This window comes from Pogoniulus pusillus, chromosome 18 (assembly GCF_015220805.1).
Source record: "Pogoniulus pusillus isolate bPogPus1 chromosome 18, bPogPus1.pri, whole genome shotgun sequence".
Lineage (NCBI taxonomy): Eukaryota > Metazoa > Chordata > Aves > Piciformes > Lybiidae > Pogoniulus > Pogoniulus pusillus.
This window is the reverse complement of record NC_087281.1, coordinates 9,896,929-9,924,315: the sequence shown is the minus strand read 5'-3', so window position 1 is coordinate 9,924,315 and position 27,387 is coordinate 9,896,929. Positions and strand designations below refer to the sequence as shown.

Here is a 27,387-nt window from a genome sequence, read left to right as displayed (position 1 = left end):
CAGGGAAGAAAGCTTTTGTTATTTTTGCTTTCTGTTCCTACAGTGATTTAAGTGTTTCACATTTATTATCCTTTCATGGTTCTCATGTAAGATATTCGTGGCTGCTCTCCAGTCTCAGTGGATTGTGCTACAAAGTCACGGGCTTACAGCTGTGGTTCTGTCTTAAGAGACTTCTAGACTGGGAATATTGCTTACTTGTTTATCATTCACGCGATTTTGTGCATCCCAGTGCATTCAATCACTGTTTCAGATTTCTTTCTAGCTGTGAACAGAACTACAGCATCAGAGGAATGTTGCTTCAAAACAATGTTTCCAAAGAACAGAGCAGTTTCCATTAGGAGTTAAATTAGATAGCATGACATGTTTCAGTCCTTTAAGTTTCTCTCAAAACTTAATTAGATCTAATTTGGCTTGGCATTGCCTGACTTTCTTTTAGTACAGAATTAGCTTGCCTCTCTCTGTCCTAGGGCAGTCCTGTGTTTTTGGCAGTCTTGTTCCAATTATGAGACTTTGTTTCTGAAGAAGCAGTTGCAGAATACACATTGCTAATGGCTTTTATCTTTCTGCTGTATCTTTATGATTCGCTGTCATGCTGTCTCTGCTGTGAAACTGTTTGCTTTTTAAGTGCTCTTACTAAAGATTAGAAAAGCTCTTTGGGAGTCTTTCCTCCTTTGTATCTTAAGTAATAAAGCCAGACAGTTTTGATGGATTTTTTTATATGTTTCATGTGCATAGCTTTTATCAGTATATCAGAGACTTTAGAATTCTAATATTCCTGCTGGCCTTTCTTGTATTTTGGTGATTGGCTTATCCTGAGAATTCTGAGTGCTTCCCTCCCCTATTTTCAAATTTTGTGCTTGCCTTTTCCCCACTTTTTGTCCTTTTTAAAATTTTTTTCTTTCCCATTTTGACAGTTCTAGCTTAGAATTTATCTGACTTGCAGCTGGAGCTTCTGCTTTTAGATGATGTATCTGGCTGTTTGCAGGACACTTGTTGGATTTTACTAGCTGATTTCAGAGTTCACAGTGACATGAATAGTTCTTTTCTAACATTTGTTTTACTGATGCTTATTGGAAGCTTTTCAGGGAGTCATATGTAAGATGTGAGTCATAATTTTTTCCTAAAATTAAGATTTTTATACTGCATGTTTTTCTTTACATCAGCTACAACCGTACAGACCTGTTTCTATGCCTACAGAAAAATGGGAGGGCCTATTTATGGGGAAATAAAAAAGTTTGTAATTTCCCAAGCATTTTCTTCATGGTGATTTTTCTAAACATCAGAATAGTGTGATCAGGCCACACTGTGTGAGTGTCACTGTTTGAGTACTGTGTCAAATTCTGGGTTTGTCAATTCAAGAGGGATGTTGAGGTACTGGAATGTGTACAGAGAAAGATGATGAATCTGGTGAGTGGCCTGGAACACAAACCCTATGAGGAGAGGCTGTGAGGGAGCTGGGGGTGTGCAGCCTGGAGAAGAGGAGGCTCAGGGGAGACCTCGTTGCTGTCTACAACTACGTGAAAGGAGGCTGTAGCCAGGTGGGGGTTGGTCTCTTCTCCCAGGCAACCAGCAAGAGAACAAGGGGACACAGTCTCAAGTTGTGCCAGGAGAGGTATAGGAGTGCTAGGCTGGACTGGATGATCTTGGAAGTCTCTTCCAGCCTGGTTGATTCTATGATCCATGTCACTTCCACATAACCATACAAACACTAGGGTTCTTTTCAAATGTAGTGTGTTCAGTTAACAATTCTCTTGTGTCTGTAACGTAATTGATAACTGAAGATATATCCTCATTTTTAAAAACTTTATTTTAATGTTTTCTTCTCCTCTTGAATTTAGATAACGTAATCCATGGATAAAGTGGGAAAGATGTGGAACAATTTCAAATACAGGTGCCAGAATCTCTTCAGTCATGAGGGTGGAAGCCAAAATGAAAATGTAGTTGTGAACTCCAATAGTTGCTCATCTGCTAAGGAAAAAACTGTCCAGATAACTGACTTGGCTCAGCAACCCAGCAGCCCTTTGAGAGAAAACATTGCTTTCCAGTTAGGCTTGAGTCCTTCAAAAACTTCAGCAAGGCGTAACCAAAACTGTGTCACAGAAATTCCTCAGATTGTTGAAATAAGCATTGAGAAAGAGAATGACTCATGTGTCACCACGGGAGCTAGACTTGCTCGAAGAGACTCTTATTCTCGGCATGCTCCTTGGGGTGGGAAAAAGAAGCATTCCTGCTCTACAAAAACTCAGAGCTCCCTGGATACTGAAAAAAGATTTGGTAGAACACGAAGTGGTTTGCAGAGGAGGGAGAGAAGGTATGGGGTCAGCTCTGTCCATGATATGGATATGGTCTCAAACAGGACAGTGGGTAGCCGTTCTCTGCGACAGCGTCTACAAGATACCGTTGGGTTATGTTTTCCCATGAGACCTTACAGCAAACAGTCCAAACCTCTGTTTTCTAACAAAAGAAAGATCCATCTCTCTGAATTAATGCTTGAGAAATGCCCTTTTCCTGCAGGCTCAGATTTGGCTCAGAAGTGGCATCTGATTAAACAACACACAGCACCTGTGAGTCCTCATTCAACTTTTTTTGACACATTTGATCCTTCCTTGGTTTCCACAGAAGATGAAGAAGACAGGCTCAGAGAGAGACGTAGACTTAGTATTGAAGAAGGGGTTGATCCCCCTCCCAATGCCCAAATACATACTTTTGAAGCCACAGCACAGGTTAATCCGTTGTATAAACTGGGACCAAAGTTAGCCCCTGGTATGACTGAGCTGACTGGGGACAAAAACATAACACCTCTGAGTAACTGTGACTCTGAAGAGGACACAACAACGCTTTGTCTGCAGTCACGCAGGCAGAAGCAGCGCCAGGTGTCTGGAGAGAGCCACGGCCACCTCAGCAGGCAGGGGGCTTGGAAAGTGCACACTCAGATTGATTATATCCATTGTCTTGTGCCAGACTTACTTCAGATCACAGGTAACCCATGTTACTGGGGTGTGATGGACCGCTATGAAGCAGAAGCACTTCTGGAGGGTAAACCCGAAGGCACTTTTTTGCTCAGGGATTCTGCGCAAGAGGACTACCTCTTCTCTGTGAGCTTCCGTCGCTACAACCGATCGCTGCATGCACGCATTGAGCAGTGGAATCACAACTTTAGTTTTGATGCCCATGATCCCTGTGTGTTTCACTCCTCCACTGTTACAGGGCTTCTGGAACACTACAAAGACCCTAGCTCTTGCATGTTCTTTGAACCATTACTTACTGTATCTCTGAACAGAACTTTCCCCTTTAGTCTGCAGTATATCTGCCGGGCAGTAATCTGCAGGTGCACTACATATGATGGAATTGATGACCTTCCTCTACCCTCAATGTTGCAAGACTTTCTAAAGGAGTATCACTATAAACAAAAAGTCAGGGTACGATGGCTGGAGCGAGAACCTATGAAAACAAAGTAAATGGAAATCAGAATAAGATTCTGGAATATGCTTTTCTTATGGGTGTGTGTTACAGTTTAACTGCAGCGAGTGCACCAACAGCGTCCTAGCTTTTCTGCAATACCCTACTTAAGCTGAGTGTTAGTATCCTGTCAGATGCTGCCTGCTGTTAATCAAACTAAGTTGTGATGCCTCTTGGAAACAATAAGCAGACGCAATTCTGCACGTTTTTGATTAAGGCCTAATGAAGATATTTTTGCTAATTTCTGAATATTTTGTTTCCCTTTTATATCTGTAGTAATTGGGTGAAGAAACTATGTGGCATTTTCCATGGGCATTCATGTGATACTAATAAAGAAAGGTTTTATTAAAGGAGCATTTTTGCTACTATTTGAACTATTTTTTTAAATTATCTTCTTGAAAGCTTTCTACTGCTCAAAGCACTAATTTAGCTCACAAACAAATTTCCAAATAATAGTGAATAAGAGTATTTTCTTTTAATGAAGAAGCAGTCCATTAAGAGTTAATGGTGCTTTGATGCTCCCAGATGAATCATGCTTTTCTCACCCTATAAGGTTTCCTAATCATTAAAACTTGAATATGCCTGCTCAGTACTGTAATGCTGTTTTAAACACTTGGAGATTTAAGTGGCATTGTTAGCAAAACTAATTCTGTCTCGGACAGATAAATACCTTCTAGTGTGAATTGCTGGTTCAGTGGCAGGACATGGGATTAGGTTATTGACATGAAACAAAGGTTTACTCTTTTTTCTAAATCAGAATTTGGTGGTTCAACTGCTAGTAACTTACTATGGAAGGTAGTAGTGAAGACAAAACAATATTTAAGTTACCTGGCATTTTTGTGGATAAAATTACAAGCAATTGAAGAATTGGAATGCAAAATCTGGCATATCCAAAGTAAATGTCAGGTTTCAAAGGTACTGTTACACTTTTTTTGTAAATCTCTTTCCATTTGTGCTTTTAAAAATGTTTTTAAAGTAATATGCACTGATTATAGTTTCAACAGATTACTTGGAAACAGGATTATGTTTGCTTATTTAATTGGAGGAGAACTTAAAATAGTTCTGTCTTGGACAGTTTTGCACTAAAATTCTGTTGGAATGCCCTGACCCCTGTTTGATGTTTTGTACCAATTACAAGTGCTCCCTAGTTTCTTTACCAGCTGCTACAGTTTGTTATTACTTACTTCTCTATGGCAGTGACCTGAGTGAGGTAGGAAACATTTTGGCTGCAAGTACAATAAATGTTATTCTCGTACGCTACACTAACCCTTCTATTGATGTATTTTTCTGCTTGCTGTGCCTTGTTCTGGCTTTTTGTGCTAATAAAGTACAGTATGTTCAGTGTTATACTTGTATATCTGCTCTGTTTTTATATACTCACGTAACTTGTAGCAGTTAACTGAATTTTTAATAGGCTTTTCTTAGTACTTAGTATAGCTAATGCACAAATACTGTGCAGTTGAATATTGGTTGATCAGCACACCCCATTACTGGTTTTTGTTGCGTACTTACCAGAAAACCTAACAGTGTACACCATCAAATAATGTTTCTGTAGTCACTGCAAAGTACTGGACTCATTTGTAGGCTTAGAGTGTTTTACAGTTTTCATAATGCAAAGGATAAATGTTAAGTAAAATATTCTAAAGCACTACTGATCCCCTGTAATGATTGCTGAAGATGCTTCAGCTTGTTACATAGCTAACTGCTAAGCTTAATGTTTTAATACTCCTCACTGAGTAAGGAATGGTTATTCCTTTAAATTGACAGTACAGTGGTGACATTTGCTGACTTTTAGACTAATACATAGATGTACACACAAACTGGTCAAATGTCCTGTTTTTTACCAAAGAATACTGTCAATTTATCTTGGGGTACTATTTTTAGTAAAAGACAGTGGAGAGGTGCAATTTCTGTTCTATCAAATATTTATCCCAAGCTATGACAAACCAAAGTATTTAACAACTTCATCTGAACTTTAATGTGTACATTTATGTTGATGGAGCCTAATACTTTTACATCAGCAGTGTTGTTATTTTTCTTGAACTCAGAATGCACCAAAAGGGGAATGGTTTAAGTAATTTTTTTTTAATGACTGGAACAGCACTACATCATAGAAGCTCATACTACAAAGGGTTAAGCTGAAGCACCCAGAAAGCACTTTAAAACATGTCTTTATATTGCTTGTGGAAAATTTGTGATCCCATTATGCATTGTTTGTAGTAACTTATCTTCTTTCCTGTGTTGAAAGACTTCAACTGTTAAACACAACGTTGTTTAGAATATGTAAATACTGAGTTTATGTAAGTATGTGTACAAATGTGCTAATGATCACTTATATTTTGAATTGTGTGTGTCATTGAATATGCAACTTCTGGTTTAAAATCTGTTCTAAGCATAAAAAGAGGGAAAAAAAATCACCAGCATGAAATTACACCTAAGTGTACCTTCACTGTGTAGTTTTCATGATTCCTTCAGTTGGATCTGAGTTCCATGTGAGTTTACTTTAAATCTTGCTTTCAATGTTAGCATCATACAGTCAACCTGCAACCAAATTTTGTCTTAGTGTCCAATTTTTTTGTTTACTCCCATTGCAGTTGCTTGTCATAAACTAACTGATGAGATTCTAGCTGTCACGTTATCAGTGGTCAGGAATACACATTCACTTAATTTTTTTATCATGTGGTGGAATCTCTGGGAAAAAAAAAAACAAACAAATAAACACCCCCCTAAACCCTTACCTGAGAAAGTTTGCTCTTGCATGTGTGGTTTTGTTTTTTGGCTATTTTTAAATCTTTATGGAGAGGATTTCTTGCTACTCCAAAACACACGGGAATGATCTCTTTCTCTACAGTTCTTTATTAAAGCTTTGCTTCACTGAAATACACAGAACACCTTGCTAGTGTGGTTGTGCTAAAAAGAATCACTCTTTGAATTATAGTAGACTTGAGCATTGCCTGCTCAAGTTGGCTGTGTATTTGTTAACAAATACACTTTGAGTTGTAAAGGCACTAAAATGTTAGCATGGTGAGAATTCAAGTAGTTGATTCCTCATGTGTTTGAGCAGTATGCTTTAACTTTTAGAACATTTCTACATGTATCCTGCAAAAGATTTGCACAAACCACTGATTGGTTGTGTTTTTGGGTGGCCTTTTTTTGGCAATAAGATTCTATACTAGCATGATTCTAATTTAATTTGGTTACATGGCAGAAATCTTTAAGCCTCAGTCTTGTTAAGTCTTCTTTTGAGGTGATTCTCATTTCTATAGAAAGGGCTTGCTTGGTAGGCTTATTTTGCAGAAAATCTCACAAAGCTGTTTGTATTTGAAACGAGCAGGGCAGGTGCTGCTGTGTGGGAATGAAGATCTCTGAATGCCTGGCATGATGGTTTTGTTATGTATAAATGTACACAGATCTTAGGAAGCCAGCAACAGCTCCAGTTAGAAAAAATATAGAAGTGAAAATAATTTCCATATAGAATATTATCTAACATTGAAAGAAATCCTTGTGTGGAGAAAATAATGTCATTCATGCACATGGAGTTGTTTTACTCTTAACTGGATCATTGCTTATAGAACAGTATTACAGCTAAAAGATTATGGCATTAAGTCAATCTTTTTAGAAATCTATTTTTATCTCCCTATGGAATTGGAGGAAAGTAATGATATTGACTATATGTAAAGGTCTGTGGGTTGGGGCTTTTTAGCACTTTTAAAGGCATGATTCTTCTGAAACTGCTCCTAAGGACATGTAGACCCCTGTCCTGATAATTTCCTTCTCAGAATGAAATTTCTCTTAAGACATTTTAAAAGCCATGCTTTGAACTTGGATACTTTACATTTTGTGCATTTTTGAAGACGTGTTACTTATAAAATGTTAGTCTCTAAATAAGCAGTAGTCTTTGAAAGACTTGCCTATGTATCCATAGTGTTTGATAAGATGAATTGAGGCCTTTGCTAGACTTCACCCTGACAGTCACTTGCATCCTTAAGTCCATAGTTAAGGTCCTGCATTACTTCAAAACATGCAAAGATTCTGTATTCCTGCAATGTGTGCAAGCCAAAGTACTTGCAGAATGCTTTAAAGCTTGTTTCTGCTGCTAAGTTGCATGCAAGACTGAAGCTACCAAGTCTGAAATTGCTGAGTACCAGAAAGATGAATCTGCAGGGAGCAATTTTTTTTTACCCCAAAGCTGCCCTAAATGGCAATATTTAATAAAAAAAAAATTGGAACTGAATCTTCTGTGATTCTTTCTAAAATAGCAATATACTTTTCTATTTAAAACCATTCCTTTGGAAAATTATGAAGGTTTTCCTAAAGCAGTGTGAAATGATCAGATATGTGCCAAACCTTAGTCTTCATGCCTCTAGCCTCTGTGTGTGTGTGTTTGTGTGTTCAGAATGTGCCTCCAAGCATGTGTGCATTCATAGCCTTTTTTGAAGCTACCTGAAGTATACCTGTCTGATGAGACTTAATCTATTTGAATTCTCAAAATCCTCTCTACCTTTCTATCTGTGCATGGCATGCATTGGAAGTAAAAGGAGTATTTTAGTGGTATCTTCAGCTGTATTTATATGTTACAGCCAGTTGACTTGTGCGTGTTTCCCTGCTATTGCCACACTTGCCTGAACAACTGCCTCTTGACAGTTATCAAAGGAGAATTTTTGTCTTTAGTTTGTTCATAATACCTTTTGCTCTAAATCTTAAAATAGATGGAAACTGAATCATTTAGCTTGGCCATGGATTATGTCTACCAAATGCAGCTGACTTTAAAAAAGCTGAAAATGCAGACATTTGTTCTTCATTGAAAAATTGATGATGGCTTTGAAAAGAAAAAGACATGGTATTTTCACAGCAAAGTGCATGAATATTTTGCAATGAGGCAAGGCTCTCCTGAAGACACTTTTTAAGAAGTTTTACCCCTCTCACTGTCTCTTAAAACTCATTAAAACAACAACACCACCACACAAAACCACACCTCTTGATGACTTTAACCTTGCGGTCATTTAAAAGACCGAAAAGAAATGGGGTGTTTTTACTGCACTGAGCTGTGTGATGCCACCCTGATTTAAGAGTAGTCGTTTGACAAAGCAGACTTTAAATCTGTTATTTCAATGAAGCATTGCCATTTCTTATTTTTATAAATCAATCCATTTACAGAAGTTAAAAAAAGAAGTATCAGTAGGGTGTTCACCTGATTCTGTCGTGAAATCTGTTGTTCTGGAGGTAACTTGTGTACGCTTTTCAAGCTGAATAGATGTCCAATTTGTAAATTTGCATTAAAGCTACAGCTGTTATCAGCTTGGTTTCTTAGGGCAAACGTAATGTATTCATGAGCTGAAGCTCCTGGTGTTTGACTCTTTTTTCTGTCTTCAGTAGTTGTTCGTGTGGCACAGCTAGCGTTGCAAATTTTCTTAAGCACAGAGCTACACTGACAAGCAGAAACTTACCTGAACTTGCTTGCCTGAGGTAAAGCAATCTTTGATTTCTCAGCAGGGGTTGTAACATGGTGGCACATTGGCAAAGAGGAAGCAGAATTAGGTTTTGCTCTTCTTTTGAGCAGCTGTTAAATTGAATGTGTGCTTCCTCTGTGGTAAGGTTTACTAACTTCTTAGAGCCCTGAGAATTTCAATAGCTTTTGGAAGACGCAGAAGTCCTTGGCTGCTTTGTCACTTCTTGCTCTCATACTTGTAGTTTTGCAGCAGCATGAAGAAATTATTTATCCAAATTGAATCTATGTAGTCACCAACTGTATAAGCACTTCTTTGTAGTATCTTTACAGAGATAGCAAACTGCTACACGATTACATGTGAAATGTTTTAGGAGAATGAATAACGACACTGTGGGCACAAATCAATTCAGATTGCACTATAATGTTTCTTACCAGAAGCCTTCATTCTTACAGAAGAACTATGCCATCCCTGCACAGAAAAACTGTGGCTTTGGTGATGTGCTCTTTGGTAGGTGTCCAAAAAAGTGGCACCCAGATGGTCCCTGGACCTTTTCTTGACATTCCAGCTGAAGGGGCCCTGGCAGGCCCGCCGGGCATTCGAGGAGTTGGTTGGCAAGTGTGCCGTGCCAAGCATTACCCGATGCCAGCACCTTGTGTAACTGCACTCGTTTGGGTCTCCCTAGCTTAGATGGCTTTTAACGTGCTGCAGCTTAAATGTTTCTTCACCTTGGCTAATTTATCTTTGTTATCTGGTTGACAAACTGTCTTGCATCTTAATATAGTAAGAAAATAATGTGATTTATGGCTACTCAACCATTGTATTAGTAATAGATGACTCTGTCTTAATAAATGGGGTATAAACTACCATATCGTTTTCTTCTGATATTTGTTTGGGAGAAAAAGCTGTGGTTCTAAGGAGGTTTTTTAAGTCTACACTGTAAATACATATTTTTACAAATACTTCGTTGCCCTACATGTCAGAGAGATAAGTAGTTGGGTCAAAATAATCAGTAACTCAGTGCTTTTCTGTAGCATGTAAAGTACTTGAGATCCAGACAACAATCTGGACTCTTCCTCCATTACACTTTGCCTGTAAGTTACATTTTAATGGGGGAAACCATTCATGGCCTGTCCCTCCCTGAGTTGGCCAAACATACACCAGCCTATGTCTAATCTGCTTTCTCTAATGAACACATCAATTGCTACCAGCAATAGTTGTCATTAAATCAGTAAGACAGGTAACCTATTCTTCTGATGCCTCACACAAACACTTGAGCAGCTTGTTAATGAGGTTTGCTAACGCTGAAGTCCCCCTGTCAGGAGGTTTCCTACTGATGCTGCAAGACTTGATGGCATTTAGCTTATGGAAGAACTTTCCCAGTTTGATTTCTTCTCCTAAACACTTTAACCCTTTGCTTTTTCAGTGTTTGAATCCTGAGGAGCAACTTTGCTCAGATGGAGGCAGTTCAGGTTTGAACAGAGAGACTGAGAGTCCTGGGGCTGTTTAATCTGGAGAAGAGAAGACTGAGAGGAGATCTGATCAATGTGTACAAATATCTGAGGGGTGGGTGTAAAGTGGATGTGGCCAATCTCTTTCAGGTGGTCAGCAGCAATAGGACAAGGAGCAACACCTACAAAGTGGAACACAGAAGGTTCCACCCCAACATGAGGAGAAACTTATTTACACTGAGGGTGACAGAGCCCTGGAACAGGCTGCCCAGAGAGGTTGTGGAGGGTCTGAATCACAGAATTAACCACGTTGGAAAAGACCTTTGAGATCGTCAAGTCCAACCTAACACCATCTTTAGAAGTTTCATCAGACACTGGGAATTCCAGCAAGCATTTAATTTATGTCAAAAGTCACTGAATTGCAAAGGTTTTTCTTCCCAGTTGTGGGCTGAGAACACGTTTTTGTGACACAAATGTGTATTCTAGAGCACAGCCCCCATGAGCACAAACTAAGGAGCAGATGTAGCTGTCATGACATGCCTGATGGGAGCTACTCCTAAAGCAAATTAGTGCAAACTCTATAGATAATTATGAAAATTGGGCAAAGTGCTGCTAGTGAGGAGTTAGAGCTGTGCATAATGGCCGTGTGACAGGCTGCAAAAGTATTGTGGGCTGTTCTGTGGAACTATTTCAAGCCTCATAATTTGCTAATTGTATATTTTCTAGAGCATTGCTCCTAAAAATACGTTTTGTCTGGGCTCCTTTGGAGTCTCATCACTAGTGAAATAATAGAAAACCAACCCCCTGAAAACAAAACTGAGGTTTGGGGTTGCTTTATATAGAGATTGGCTTTGTAGTTCTAGCTTCATTGAAACATGCAGAAGGTTAATTGACTTGGTTAAAATAAATCCAGGATTGATTAATAAACTGAAGTTATGGGGATTGCCCATTGTAGTGGTGTGCTTGACTTAAACTCTAATGTTGTTAAACCTATGGCAGGGATCACAATGCATAATATTAACGTGATTTAAGTATTTAGGTGAGGAAAATGGAGGCACAATAATATTCCAGAGCCTTTTCAAAGCACCAGGTGATCTGAAGCTAAGATATATAGAAGCATTCTCTTCTGTGTCACTTTCCCTAGAGGAGAGACTTTTAGGCATCTGTCTCAGCTGTTTGTGTTGTGACACTGCAGGACACCAAAAGTACATAGAATCATAGAATCAACCAGGTTGGAAGGCACCTCCAAGATCATCCAGTCCAACCTATCCCCAGCCCTACACAGTCAACTAGACCATAGGTATCTAGAACAGAATCTATAGGTGTAGAGAATAAATATAGGAGAGGTCCTAGAATAACTGTGGTTGACAATGGTAGTGCAAGCTGTGCAGGGAGAATGCAAACCTGTAGTGGATCTTGGGCTTCTCATTTTTTGAATAAGCATTTGTTGGGTTACCCAGATCGACTGCTCTGAAGCAACACAGGAGTTTCTGCATCCAGTTCTGGAGCCCTTGTTACCAGAGGGATTTGGAGGTGCTGGAAGGTGTCCAGAAAAGAGCCACGAGGATGATCAAAGGGCTGGAGCTCCTCTGCTGTGAGGAGAGACTGATGGAGCTGTTCAGTCTTGAGAGGAGAAGGCTCCAAGCTGACCTTATTGGGGCCTTTCAGTATCTTAAGGGGGCCTACAAGAACGCTGGGGAGGGACTTCTTAGCATGTCAGGTAGTGATAGGACTGGGAGGAGTGGAACAAAGCTAGAAATGGGGAGATTCAGACTGGATGTTAGGAAGAAGCTCTTCTCACCCATGAGGGTGGTGAGACCTTGGAACAGGAGGTGGTGGAAGCCCCAACCCTGGAGGTGTTTAAGGTCAGGCTGGATGAGGCTCTGGACAGCCTGATCTAGTGTGAGGTGTCTGGGCCCATGTCGGGGGGGGGTTGGAAATAGATGATCCTTGTGGTCTCTTCCAACCCTGACTGATTCTGTGATTCTATGTAGAGATTCCTGAAGCTGTGTTACTGCTGCTGACCTCAGAAGACCTAGACAAATAACTCAGAAGCGTCACTTCACATCTGAAGTAGCTGATGGTGTGAGGAGCATTTGTGGTGTTCCAGATCAGTGTCCCAACAATCAATGGCATAGCTCAAGTGTGGATGAAATAGCCCTGGCATGACCTGCTAGTGAGACTGTTCTCACTTTGTTCTCCTATCAGGTGTCCTGTGACATCTAGGAAGATAAGGTCATAAACCTTCAACAGGGCTTTTGTAGTTTTCTCTCAAAACTGTCCAAAATAGAATTAAAAATTGTGATGTAGAGGGTCCCTCACCTCGTGAATAGTGCTAATAGTCTCATCTGTTTCTTAGAATGAATGTATATGTTCATCTTACTTTTAAGAATGGGACACAGACTTCGTAAGAAGGTCGAAGAGCTGCTTGGAATCTGACTTGCTGGCCGTGGGGTAAGTAGAACACATTGCTGGTTGCTAGCTTGGTGGGCAGCAGAACGGTGATACTTGATGCGTTTGTGAAGCACTTCGCACTCTAGCGATGAGAAGCATAATGGAAGAACTAACCTGTGTCATTTGGGAATGCCTGGCACTCCTCACTGAGTGGTAGATTTGAGGTGGGTATGTGTCTGCTCTTGGTATTTGTAACTCTGGTTTTGCTCAAGTGGTTACTGACCACAGTGGACACAATATTTATGATACACAGGTATGTAGGATGTTGAATGCCTTTCACTCTTTATTTCCTAACCCAGCCTTTTGACAGGCCATAGTTTGGGGTTTTACCATCTAAAATGTTGTTTTTCTCCTTGCAAACTCTGTTGTGGAGACACAGTTTTTTCCTCCTTGACTTTTTCTTTAAACTCTTTAATCCAATCTGATAAGGCTGATAACCTGCAAGCAGCGTGTGAGGAAAGTTTCCTGGCATGAGCCAGTGAATAGCTGAGATTATTATCATTCTGTACCATGGAAGCACCCTGTCTCATTTATTACACCATTCGTCTTCAGTTTCATTCTCTGCCAAGGGAAAAAAAAAAGCCAGACTTTTCCTTCAAGCAATCACTTGTATAACCATTCATACTATGAGCATGCAGATGCTTGATACTTAAGCCAAATGCTTTCCTGCCTGAGCAGGGTTCATAAGGCTGCTCTCCTTTCCTCCTCCCCAGTCTCCCACACATGTTGTGTTCTCTTGCCTGAAGGTCACTTTCACCCTTGTTCTTCTGACAGCCCAGTTGAGCTGGAGCTCTAACAAACTTTTTGAAACTAAAAACTTTGCTTTCTTGTCTTTATGGGGAATGGTTTTGCACAAAGGCTGTGGCTTTAAGCTGTTCCAGATGTGTCGGAGCCTCGGCTGGCCATCACATGAGTGCTGCCAGTGTTTATACTGTTAAGGAAAAAACTGGTGGTAACTTGTGAGCAGGGGTTTTAAGCCAAGGGTTTGCTTAGAACCATCAACAGCTTCAGCTGCTTTTTCTGGAAGATTTTAGCTTCATCTTAAGCCTCCAGAAAATGTGTGCTCCAAGAAAATGTACTTGTGAATAATCTCAGCACAAACTTCTGAAGAACCATTTCCATGACTGGTATTTCTACCACTTTAAGACCTCCTGAATTTCTCAGGTGTCTAGTATCTCTTACAGCAATGTAAGGCTGGCACTAGCTCCAGAGATACAGTTGCCTAGAAAAGTTGGGTAGTGCCCTGAAACACTACTTGGCTCTGACTCTTGGTAGATGCCTTGGAAGTCACTTTCTAGCAGGTCGTGACTTACTGCACTACATAATTCATAGGCGTTGGTGCCCTCCAGAGCTTGCCCTAGGTCCTGGGTTTATGGCAGTTTAGACATTTTATCAGAGGTCCTATTTCTAATCCTTGCATTCCTTTCAGGACCTATGCCATGTAGTAAAATGGCTGGAGATGGTCTGTGGCTCTGAATGTGACTCAATCTTCTTTTGTTCTTCAGAAAACTTAGTGTAAGTGGAAAGAGGGCCAGGCACATCTGACCACCTCCTCAGACCAGACAGAGAATGGATCTAGCAGCCAATTCAACTTTCCATTTCCTGTAGTTGCAGAGTTTTTAGTACCCTTCTGTAGCCAGGAGTCTCACGTTTACAGGAAGAAATCTAACTTGGCTGCTACCTGAGTGAGCCTGCAGACCCTCTGTCCTAACAGATCCAGTTCTGGCATCCTTGTTACATACCAAATAAGAAATTCTGCTGAGCTGGTTAAGGGTAACTGAACAGGGCTTGCCTCAGACTGCCTTTGTACAGAAACCGTGTCTCTGCACCCATAACACAAGAAATTTGCACTCTGAGCTGCAAGCTGGCTTCGGTTTTGCATAAGGAGCATTTCTTAGAATCATAAAATGGCCTGGGTTGGAAGTGACCTCCAAAGGTCAACCAGTCAAATCTCCTCTGCAGTAAGCAGGGGCACCCTCAACTAGATCAGGATGCCCAGAGCCCTGTCAACCCTCATTTTGAATATCTCCAGGGATGGGGCCTGAACCACCTTGCTGGGCAACCTGTTCCAGTGTTCCACTACTGTCATGGTAAAGAACTTGTTCCTAACATCCAATCTAAATCTACCCTTTTCCAGTTCGAAGCCATTGCTTCTCATCCTATCACTACAGGCTTTTGTAAACAGTCTCTTTCCATCTTTCTTGTAGGTCTCCTTCAGGTACAGAAAGTTCATTATTTGGTTTCCATGGAGCCTTCTCTTCTCCTGGATGAGTAACCCCAAAATTTCTGCAGGGTCGTTGTCCACTTCAGGTAATTTCAGAGGGCTCATTTTGGTTTTCTTCAGATCACGTTTAGCTTTCATCATGTCTGTTGTAACAGTAATAGCTTATAATTTCTTTGTTTTGCTACAGCAAGTCTTGTCAAAATAAGGTATTTAACTAATAAGTAGCACTGAAGGATCTGGGATTGATCAGTCTGGAGAAGAGAAGGCTGAGAATAGACATCATTGCTCTCTACAACTACCTGAAAGGACGTTGTAGTGAGATGGGTGTTCATCTGCCTAGTGTCAAGTAACAGAATGAGAGGCAATGGCCTCAAAGTGTGACAGGAGAGGTTTAGGTTGGATATTAGGAAACAAATGTTTGCTGCAAGATTGGAACAGACTGCCCAGAGAAGTCATGGAGTCACTATCCCTGGAGGTGTTCCAAAAATGTGTAACTGTGACCCTTCAGGGCATGGTTTAGTAATCATGGTAGTGTGTTGGGTTGATGACTGGACTTCATGATCTTAGAGGCCTTTTCCAATCACAAGGCTAATATGAGTCTGTGATCAAGAAGGCACTGACTGAAATGGTTCCAGACCTGCCTCTCCACTCAAAGCTCCATTCATTGCCTGCAATCTGTGAGTCATATGGGCTTGAGTGTTGTTATGGCTTTGCATTTCTGTTGGGAGATACCCTAATTAGCAGTAGGAATGAATGCTAAGCTTCTGTGCTAGAAGTTTAATCATCTCTTTTCCCTAGGGACATGTTCCTCCCTTTTTGCTCTGGCATGCTGCTTAATGTCTGAGCTTCTTAGTTAGAAGTTTGTCTAGAACCATCTTTGCTCCTCGGATCCTTTTTCTCCATTCTGTAGCAATTTGAAACCTTAAGGGTTTAGAAATGCTTCCTTTCATTCTTTTCACTTTCCTCTCCCTGTGTTACTTTAAATATCCCCTAAGGAAAGAGATTTTAAACTGGTTTAGGCATCTGTGAAGATCAGATCTTTCAGCCCATGGCAACCATTCTGATGTCTGTCAAATTGATGAGAAGGCTGAGCAATACATGCCCTCACAACTGTCCCCCTCCCCGTGCTGTCTCTGTCTTGACAGAACTGCCTTTCACATTTGCTTTACTCTCTTGTCTGAGTTGAGGTGAGTTTTGTTTGTGCTAATTTCTTTGTTCTTTCCAAAACTGCAGATGTTCATATCTGAATTGCTTCCTTTTCTATCTTGGATATCGAGGAATCTTTTGGGTTTCTATGTGAACATGAAACTGGTTTCAAGGACCTTCCACAACAGAAGTCCGACCCTCAGCTGTTTCATCTGGAAGTTGCTTGTTTAGAGCTGCTTGGGACACCACTTACAAGGAAAGCGAAGGGCTGGAAATGTTAAATGTGGTTAAAGCACCATCCACCAAAGCCTTTGGGCAACTCTGGACTGGATGAGAAATGCAGCTACCTGGAACTGTGATTGCATCCTAACTGAGGAGTGTGCTGGTGCAAGGGCTTCCAGGTATGGTGTAGTTTCAGCAAAAGGGTATCCTGCTCACCGCTTCTTCTGAGAACTGCAAAGTCCTTCACCACCTCATTTGCTCGAGTTTGAGGGCTAGCATGGTTGTCTACCAGGTAAAGAATTTGTGGAACTGGATGTTGCACCTGGAAAAATGACACTTTTGTGGCCTGTTCTGGAAATGCATTTAATCAGCCTGACTGTAATGAGAGAGGAACTATCCGTACTACCTGTGCTCCAGACGCAAGGTAAGCAAAGCACACGCTAGCGTGCGTGGTGGAAGTGAGTGCAGGAGTACACCAAGGCGTTTCAACTGGCAGGTAGGGAATGTGAGCCTTGACAGATTGAGACCTCTTTATGAATTGATTTTCTGGGAAAAAAAGCTTACTGAAATCTTACTTGAGAGGTTGATTTTTCTCTGCCAAACCAATCTTTTTGAGTAAGGGAAAGGCTTGGGAACTTCAGGCAGTTGTCTTGAGTTAAAGCTTTTTGAACTAATCAGTAAATGTGCAAAAGGAGTTTGAAACTGCCTGACAATGCTTTCATGTACAGAATAACTTGGCCAAGGTGCATCTTCATTCTGTCACTTACTCTAATGTACTTCTGCATGTGACTTGGTAGAGTTAGATAATGGTCAGTCTTGGTGACCTTAAAATATCTTTTCCAACTGAAATGATTCTATTATATATTGTAATGGTTTGAGGCTAATTAGAATATTTTAATGAGAGAAATTAGATGATTGGCTGTGAAAAGAAAATACAGTGATGTCTACATTACCTGTTTGTTCTGCTGGGACATATAAAAGCAAGGGCACAAACATAGATAAGATAGTCTCTGCCTGGCTTTTGCCCTATTAACTCTTCTGCCTGAACCTGCTCATTTTCCAACTAAACATTCTGCTTCTAACACCCCTTGCTGACCTTTCCAGCTCACCTTGCACATAAGAGAGATTCTGAGATAAGAGTGGGGGTGGAAAGAAAGTAGAGAATGGTTGGGAGTCCCTTCTGGGCATTGACTGCTGGGAGGGGTCTTGTATTTCTGTATTACTTTTAACTTGTATATAACTGTAATGTATTGTGTATATATATGCTTGTAAATTGTGCTGAGCTGTGAATATAAAGCTTCATTCTTTAACTTCCATCCAGCTGAGTTTAGTCTGGGTGAATCCTTGTGTGGGTGATGCCCAGAACCACCACATACACATGCACACACACATGTGTATCTATCTCTGGCATATTTCTTCCCAGAGGTTACTGTGTGGTTATTGTTGGTCAGCATACATCAGGTAAAAGTCAGATGATGTGCTTGGTCTTGCGCATATTGGGTCAACAGGTATTGGAACCTAGGGGAAAAATGGTGGGACTGTATGAGATTCTCAAGTGCCAACCAGACCTGGATTGGAATATTGCCAGCAATTTTTCTTAGGATAGCTTTTAGATATACAAATGCAGAGTTTGAAGCTGCAGGTTTTAGTTGCATGCATTGTCCTGATGTAATTGGTTCATTCTGTTGAATGCCGCTGTTTGTGATGAGAAATGAGTGTGAGTTTACAATGGAGACTTCAGGGAAAGCTTTGAGGTGGTGTTTTGTTGTGTTTGGGAAACTTCTGAACGTGGACTCAGAAGCAGTGGACTGTGTTACACAGCGTTGCCTATTCGTGTGTGGCTGTGAAGTGTTCATGGCTTACCTTCAGGGATGCATCCCAGGTCCTTTAGCTCCAGATTCAGCCAGCTTGTCAAATTATTGCAGCTTGTAATCTGTGCTTGCTTGTTGTTTGCATGGATGCCAAGATATGAAGAAGGTGGCCACAGATGATGCAGACTTGCCTCTTCCCTCAAAATGTCCCACAGCTTGGATTTGCTATCTGTGACCCTCTCTGTGAGGTCACAGTCCTTTAGGAACACTGCTAGGCTTTGTTCCCTGTTAGCATTAGGTCATTCATCCAAATAAGAGCTTTCTTGTTGTGCATTTGCAGAGGAAAGCTTGAGCCTCCATTATCCCTTACTTATTGGGGCCCAAGCCAGATGTGGTACTATTTGGTGGCCTGTGTATTCATCCTCTGTCATATTATCTCATTATGGGCTGACTCAGCTTGCTCTTTGTCCTCAGCAAATTGACTGGTATTGCATGCCTGTGTTCCCTGGTGCTTCCAGGTGTTCTGTAGATATTTATTTTTCAGATGACACAACATGGTCATCCTGGAGCAGGTTTGTCAAAAGCAGCCATATGTGGTCACAGCAAAGACCTCAGCTTCATCTGACACTGATACAATAGCTAGAGGTTCTCCAGCAAGAGAGATGTTGCAGGTAATTGTTCATCATATACATTTCCCCCTCAGGACATATCCCCAAAGAGTTTTGATTGTGATCCCAGCAATCACTCATGCAACAGAAGGGCTCTTTAGCCTCACAAAGGTGATTAAAATGGGTCATACAAACACAGAACATGGTCATCGACATGGCATCTCCTTTAGACTGATGGTTTAATTGAATCACTGGGGTAGTTACAGGGCAGCTTTCTTCTCCGGTGTCCTTGCTGGAAAGCCTCTGAGTGGTCATTCTGCCATGAAGTTTTCATGCTAGCCCCTTCCAAGGATTTCTTCAGATGCATGTCTGGAAACAAGCTGAGTATAAGACTATTTGCTTCACTTTGCTTGTCTTTACATCACTGGAGTCTGAAGACACAGTTGCTGCCAAAAGCATTCTCTGCTTCATCCGAGTTTGCTTCAACAGTTACTTTCTTACAATTCTTTGCTGCGCCCAACTTCTACAGATTTTGTTCTGTAGGAAGTTCTAATGGTGAGTTTTGTTGACTCTGTAAGTTAGAAAAGAGGGGGCAGATGATGCTAGAGTGTGCTAAACACTGCTTCATATGGCTACATCATCTGGTCCAAAGCCTGCCCTGACAGGGAGGGACTAAAAGTTGCATCTCTAATGGATATCTTTAATCGTTGATGGATCTTCTTGCACTGACCAGGCTTTTAATTCCAAAACTAAATTTATCAGAAAACATAATTTCCCTTTCAGTTGAGCATGTACAGCTGTTGCAAACACTGCTGTGTGCTGCTACCATGAACCACCACATTTTTCTTCTACAGTTTGAACGGGAAATAATTGTGGTTTTTCAGATCCCCCTTTGAAGCAGCAGTTGTTTATAGCTGGCTGGCTTTAATAACTGTAATTGTACGTGCAGTCCTGCTCCAGCTGTGCACTGGGCACCATGAGTCACTGTCCAAAAACATTCCTTAGGTTCAAACCTCTCTTAAAAGAGATGGTTCTGAAGTATTCCTGAATATCCTCTGCCCCATTATTGGGAAGTCCCCTTTTGGTCAGGCAGCTTTGTTGTGGCTGTTTCAGATGGTTCTCCTGGATTTGCACAGTCCCAAGCTGGAGCCAGAAACCGAGGAGCAAGCTTGTCTCTGGGGAGCCACAGCTCGGCCAGCAGTGAGCACATGCAGTGATCTCAGCTCCAGTAAACAAATGTGCATGCTGCACATGGGGCACTGGGTGAGTTGCCAGCATCACCCTGGAGCTTCTGAAGGCATGTGCAGGCCTGGGGAGCCTTCCCACCTCTGCTGATCTCCTGCTTTGTGCAGAGCTGAGCAGCTTTTGCCTCTCTGCTCTGCATCTTGCTGCTGTTGCGCCAGCATTATTCTGAGTTTGCTGATGGCACCAAAACAGGAGGCTTGGCTAATACAGCTGGAGGTTGTGTGGCCATCCAGCAAGACATGGACAGACTGGAAGGCTGGGCACAGAGGAACCAAATGAGGTCCAACAAGGACAAGTGCTGAGTCCTGCATCTGAGGAGCAGTACTAAACTGCACCAGTCCAGGCTGGGAGGTGATCTGCTGGAGAGCAGCCCTGGGGAGAGGAGCCCTGTGGAGAGGGACCTGGGAGTGCTGGTGGATAGCAAGTTAACTGTGGCACAGCAATGTGCCCTTGTGGCCAAGAGGACCACTGGAATCCTGGGGGCCATTAAGAAGAGTGTGTCCAGCAGATCAAGGGAGGTTCACCTCCCCCTCTACTCTGCCCTGGTAAGATCCCATCTTGAGTACTGTGTTCAGTTTTGGGGTCCCCAGTTTAAGCGGCACAGGGATCTGCTGGAGAGGGTCCAAGAGAGGGCTATGAGGATGATTAGGAGGCTGCAGGGCATGGCCGATGAGGAGAGGCTGAGGGACCTGGGGCTTTTTAGTCTGCAGAAGGGAAGACTGAGAGGGGATTTAATACATGTTTATAAATATCTGAGGGCTGGGGGTCAGGAGAGGGGGGGCAGGCTCTGCTCACTTGCTTCCTAGGACAGGACAGGACAGGGAGCAATGGGTGTAAGTTGCAGCACAAGAGGTTCCACCTCTTTACTGTAAGGGTCCCAGAGCACTGGCACAGGCTCCCCAGAGAGGTTGTGGAGTCTCCTTCTGTGGAGACTTGCAAGGCCTGTCTGGACCTGAGCTAGATTGTATCGTCCTGCTGTGGTGGAGGGGTTGGACCTGATAATCTCTTTGAGTCCCTTCCACCCCCTGACATCCTGTGATCCTTGTCAATGACTTTGCTAAGAAATCCAGGGATTTGTCCACTTTGTCAGAAGAAGCTGTAGTTTAAATATTCTTGTATTACATTGTTATAAATCATGCCAGGCTTTGTAAATCCCTTTCCATGACCACAACACAAAACAATTTATTGAACAGCTCATTACTGCCCAGTGTGGCTGTAAAAGTAAAGAAACTGAGGCAGAAAAGTGGAATTCACTTTGTGTTGCCAAGTGACCAGTAAGGAGGGTGGGGGGAAAAGGGATTTATCCACTTCCAGCTATGTTCCCAGCAGCTATTATTACACAGTAAACAAAGTTTAAATACTTAAATATTTTAAAAGTTTCTTTTAAATAATTATAATAAATGCCTTCTTATTTCATACATTTCCTGCCCACACAGCATATTTACATATTACATGTGGTTGGAAGGTATTATTAGAGATCTGTGTTCAGGCACCTGAGTCATAGCACCTTTTAATGTGCCACCATAAATAGGCACACTCGAGACTGCTTGTGACATGATGCCTCAGCCTGTACATCGAAGGCTTTCTCTCCTAATGATAGCTAGGGCAGATCTGAAAGTGAAACTTCTTTTTGACAACGAAATCTTCTTTGCCTGTCTCCTGGGAAGCTGAACTTGGTCCTCAGTCTGTTGCTGGCCTCATCAAATGGAATGAAGTCCACCTTCAAATGAAAACACCCACGAGACACAGTCTAAGTGAAATGTGGCAGGATGTAGATCTGTCACTATGGTGTCAATGTGGCTGTCCACCATGCCTGTCTGTCAGCAGTGCTGGATGGAGGCCAGCTGCTGGTGCTTTGGGAGATGCTCAGCTGTGAAGCAGTAGCTCTCTGCAAACCAGCTGGCCAAAGGTAGAAGTTGGGCACTTGCATCGGATTTTGTTATGTGCTGAGGCATAGAGAAGGAAGAGAAAGAGCTGTTTGAAGGTATCTCAGGCAGCTGGGTCTGAAAATGATCTCTGTAGTGCTACTCTTGTCTGTACTAATGTCTGTCTGAATTTGCAAGTGCAGGACTTCATCCAAGAAATGTCAAATCTCCCTTGCCTGAGCTGGGAATATGGCCCAGGTTCTATGTGGGTTGCCTGATGCTTTGGCAGATCTTTGACTGTAGGTGTGCATTGTGCCTACTCAGCATGACCCTGATCATGCAGGACCAGACTTGTGTGAATCCACCACCCCGCTCTGACGTAGTGTGTGGAGCTAGGCTTTCCAAAGCTGTTACAATATCCCCCGTGGAGGCAGGGTATGTGTGCTGTAGTGGATGTGTGTCTTGGATTTGCAGTTTTCTAGTAAGCCTGAATGGATTACTATGGACACATAAGTTGTGGGAAAACACAGACAATAGTTGTCCATCTGGACAGAAGCTCTGAGTGAAAAGGAGGGGTATTTTTTTCCTAGAGGTTACTGAGTATGTTCATTCCATAATTGCACCATGCATCTGCTCTGCTTAAGAAGTCATTCTGCAGCTCACTAGATTTGGTCTAGTTGTTGGGACTGAAAAGAGATGTTTCTCTGGGGACTATGGAGAGATCAGTAGCAGTCCTGGAAGGTAGTTGAATTTGGACTCTTGTCTTTTGACAAACATCTGATGCAAAGCAGGATGTGGTTTCTCAAGCAGAATAGCCACTCTTGTGGGAGGGAAGAGGGAATCTTAATTTTGGTTATTAAACATGGAATCACTCATCTGCTTATGCAGCTCTTAAAAGGCAAGGAGGGCATGGTCATTCTGTGCAGTCCTTTGTGGAATTATCGTAATAGCTCAAGTTGTCCTTCAAACAAGTGGCACAGCTTCTCTCCTGGAAGGATTAGGTACTGGAGAGACCTTAAATTGAGGGTAGCCTGAGCTCCTGCCACCATCTCCCAAACCATAGATGTCTGTAGTGTTAGTGTGGTCTTTGCAGGGTCCCAGATGGTGATGGAGTTTTGCAGCATCTTATATGATGAATGATATCATAAAATTCTGTCCAGCAAAAACTGCCAATATTTAAAAATACCTACCAAATCCATCTCCCATTTAAAGAGTCTTGTCAAAGTTGCCTACTCCAAACCAAAAAAGATCCTGCTGTTCCCTGTCATATGATTTTCCTCCTCAGACTTCTGTGAAAGCATGTGTTTCACAAGGCATATCAAAGTTGTCTCATGGTTGAAAACATACAAACAATGAGCATGTAATTTTCTTGAACCCCCCAGTGCTGGGTTGCTCAAAGGCCGTGTGAGAGACAGGAAAGACAGGAGCTTATACCAATATGATACACAGAAGGTCAATCTGTTTATTGAAGCTAAGCATGATACTTAGATAGTGGACTGGGTACATCTATATGTAATTGCGATAGGCTTTGCTGGCCACAACAATTTTGCTTGTTCCCAGGGCTGACCAGCCTGCCCCACTTCAAGCCCCCCTTGCACAGCTCAGCTACAAGATAACAGCTAAATTTTCTCAGCTTCTACCCAAGGCTGCTTCCCTGCAGCTGTGCCTCTTTTCAGAGTGATCCTGGTCTCACCCTGCCTGTTCTTCTCACTTCTCAGACTATTCGACTCCGCTCAGACCCTGGCACCCTTATAAATTGGCTAGCCATGTTACCTTAAATGTGGAGACAGTTTTCAGAGGTATAAAAAGAAAGAAGTGTTTTGCAGACACTCTAAGCCTGAGGCTAGCAGAGATCTGAACAGTGCCTCTGGCTCTTCAGTTGCTCATCAGGAAGTCACCCAGATGTGCTTTCTGTGCTGTGTAAAGGGTCTGGGCTCAGCTAATGAAAAATACAACGCAAGTTCTCTGTGTTGCTGAGTTCATGGGTCTGGCCATACCTACACAAACCCAATTTGTGCTCCTGGGAGGAGTTCACTGCAGCAGTTGGTGTGAAGTTATTCTCATGACCTGGCTCCACATTGAGCTCTTTCTCCTTAATGCAGCATGGAAGGAGAACTAGCTCTCTTCCTCCTCACCATAATTCACTGCCTGAGTGTTTAGGTGAATCATTAACCAGGCACTTGAAACTGGCAAAGCAAAAATGTTTATCAAGTGCATTTTGCAGACTACATGAAGCATTGGGCTTTTGCAGGAGGAATGGCTTCCCTCTCCCACAGGAATGAAAGTATGACTGAATCCCTCTGCTTGCCTCTGCTCTAACCAGATCTTGCACTCCTAGTACATTTATGTATTGCAGTATATACATTGCAGTTCTAGTGTTGCTCCTGTTTTGTGCACGAGGAAAAGGAGTGGTGGATATGTCCTGAGGAAAGGAGTTAAGAGTTATGCTAACCGTTCCTCTAATTCCCCCTTTGTAGCCACTCGAGTTCTTTGTAATGGTGCTCCTTTACCTAGCAGCAGTTAACAAACTGAAACCATGCTCTAGGGTGGTGCTGGCATGCCAGTTCTCTGTTTTGGAAAATGATTGCCGAGGTCCCACAGGAAGGGACTGCATAGTCTGCTGCAGATCACAGGGAAGATAGACTTCTGTGAAAGATGGAGTGGTTTTGTTTGATGACTGCTTCATATATTTCCTCCATAGCTCTTTCTGCTTGTCTTCAAACCATTGCCTTGCTGTGCTGGGCTGTAAATCCCTGGGGCTATGGTGAAGGAATCACATGGTCTGGATAAACTCTGCTTAATACACTTATTCAGATGGAGGTTGATTGGCTTTGTCCTTTCCCCATGAGCCAAGACAGAAGAATTACTGAAATGCTGCAACATTATCAAGTGGGTGAGTGCTTTCGTTGTAAATCCCTAAATCCTGTGAACCCCTCTTTGTAAGAGATGAATAGAAGCCCTGCAAGCCCACCTTCTCATGAACCATCAGTCCCATTCATGCCACAGATACAGTGCGAGCACTCATTTCTCCCTTTTAAATATAAGAGCATTTATTTCCCAGTCCTCAAACCAAACTGTTTTTCCATTATATAAAAGGAGCTGTCTGGATGATTAACAAAACATCAGTTTGTAGCTTGTCTGTGCTTTTAACATGAACAACAGCCTTGATTTTTACAGCAACATCAGCGAGACAGCACTCGAATGCAAGTGTTTGGGTGCATGAGTGAGACAGCACCCGAATGCAAGTGTTTGGGTGCATGAGTGAGACAGCACCCGAATGCAAGTGTTTGGGTGCATGAGTGTGACAGCACCCAAATGCAAGTGTTTGGGTGCATCAGTGAGACAGCACCCGAATGCAAGTGTTTGGGTGCATGAGTGTGACAGCACCCGAATGCAAGTGTTTGGGTGCATGAGTGAGACAGCACCCGAATGCAAGTGTTTGGGTGCATGAGTGAGACAGCACCCGAATGCAAGTGTTTGGGTGCATGAGTGTGACAGCACCCGAATGCAAGTGTTTGGGTGCATGAGTGAGACAGCACCCGAATGCAAATGTTTGGGTGCATCAGTGAGACAGCACCCGAATGCAAGTGTTTGGGTGCATGAATGAGACAGCACCCGAATGCAAGTGTTTGGGTGCATGAGTGTGACAGCACCCGAATGCAAGTGTTTGGGTGCATGAGTGTGACAGCACCCGAATGCAAGTGTTTGGGTGCATGAGTGAGACAGCACCCGAATGCAAGTGTTTGGGTGCATGAGTGAGACAGCACCCGAATGCAAGTGTTTGGGTGCATGAGTGAGACAGCACCCGAATGCAAGTGTTTGGGTGCATCAGTGAGACAGCACCCGAATGCAAGTGTTTGGGTGCATCAGTGAGACAGCACCCGAATGCAAGTGTTTGGGTGCATGAGTGAGACAGCACCCGAATGCAAGTGTTTGGGTGCATGAGTGAGACAGCACCCGAATGCAAGTGTTTGGGTGCATGAGTGAGACAGCACCCGAATGCAAGTGTTTGGGTGCATGAGTGTGACAGCACCCGAATGCAAGTGTTTGGGTGCATGAGTGAGACAGCACCCGAATGCAAGTGTTTGGGTGCATGAGTGAGACAGCACCCGAATGCAAGTGTTTGGGTGCATCAGTGAGACAGCACCCGAATGCAAGTGTTTGGGTGCATCAGTGAGACAGCACCCGAATGCAAGTGTTTGGGTGCATGAGTGTGACAGCACCCAAATGCAAGTGTTTGGGTGCATCAGTGTGACAGCACCCGAATGCAAGTGTTTGGGTGCATGAGTGAGACAGCACCCGAATGCAAGTGTTTGGGTGCATGAGTGAGACAGCACCCGAATGCAAGTGTTTGGGTGCATGAGTGAGACAGCACCCGAATGCAAGTGTTTGGGTGCATCAGTGAGACAGCACCCGAATGCAAGTGTTTGGGTGCATCAGTGTGACAGCACCCGAATGCAAGTGTTTGGGTGCATCAGTGAGACAGCACCCGAATGCAAGTGTTTGGGTGCATGAGTGAGACAGCACCCGAATGCAAGTGTTTGGGTGCATGAGTGAGACAGCACCCGAATGCAAGTGTTTGGGTGCATGAGTGAGACAGCACCCGAATGCAAGTGTTTGGGTGCATGAGTGTGACAGCACCCGAATGCAAGTGTTTGGGTGCATCAGTGAGACAGCACCCGAATGCAAGTGTTTGGGTTTGTGAAACTGCAGAATGAGTTCTGTGCTAGGTTGAAGCTAGCTAGAATGTTTTGGTGAGAAGAATTAGATTATAGGCTGTGAAAAGGAAACAGTGGTGGTGTCTACTTCACTCACAGGCTTGCTGAGATGTATAAGAACAAGAACACAAACACAGATAACAGAGTAGCTCTCTTTCTCTGGGCTTTGGGCTGCACTTCTCTCTCTAACCTAACCTGCCATCTGTGTGACTAATCCATCTGCTTCCTAACCCCCCTGGTCGACCCTCCAAACTACCTTGAGCATAATGCAGAGTTTTGGGTAAGGTAGAGAGGTGAGAGGAAGGTGGAAGGGTGGTTGAGAGCCCCTCCTGGGGACTCAGGTTTCTGGGAGTGCTGTTGTGTTTCTGTATTACTTTTTAACTTGTATATTTCTGTATATACTGTAAATATCTGCTTGTATCTTGTGCTAGCTGTAAATATAAGCTTCATTCAATTTCCAGAGCTGCTGAGTCTAGTCTGGGTGATTTTCCAAAGGGGGAGCAGGGCGGGGAACACCCAGACCATCACAAGTGCCTATATTTATATTTCTTCCAGAAATTCTCACCGTATTATTGCACACAAACCTCATTTAAAGAATTTTAGTGAGGCAATGCATTCAAGCCTTCATTGTTCGGAGATGTCAGCAAGGAGATTGTCTGACTGACGTGAATTCTTCCAGTTGTGCCCCTGTGTATCACAATTGCCTTGATTTATTTGGTCACAGTTCATTTTCTGCA

The 27,387-nt window shown here is 42.6% G+C and overlaps 1 protein-coding gene across 4 annotated transcripts in view; it reads left to right on the top strand.

Moving 5' to 3' along the window:
• Positions 1-9,775, top strand: part of SOCS5 (suppressor of cytokine signaling 5) — a 37,178-nt gene extending 27,403 nt beyond the window's left edge. For all 4 annotated transcript variants that reach the window (XM_064158364.1, XM_064158362.1, XM_064158363.1 and 1 more), the window contains exon 2: positions 1,839-9,775. In XM_064158364.1, the coding sequence (XP_064014434.1) occupies positions 1,851-3,458 (1,608 nt within the window). In that variant the 5' untranslated portion in view covers positions 1,839-1,850 and the 3' untranslated portion in view covers positions 3,459-9,775. The remainder of the gene's footprint in view (positions 1-1,838) is intronic.
• Positions 9,776-27,387: the final 17,612 nt, after the last annotated feature.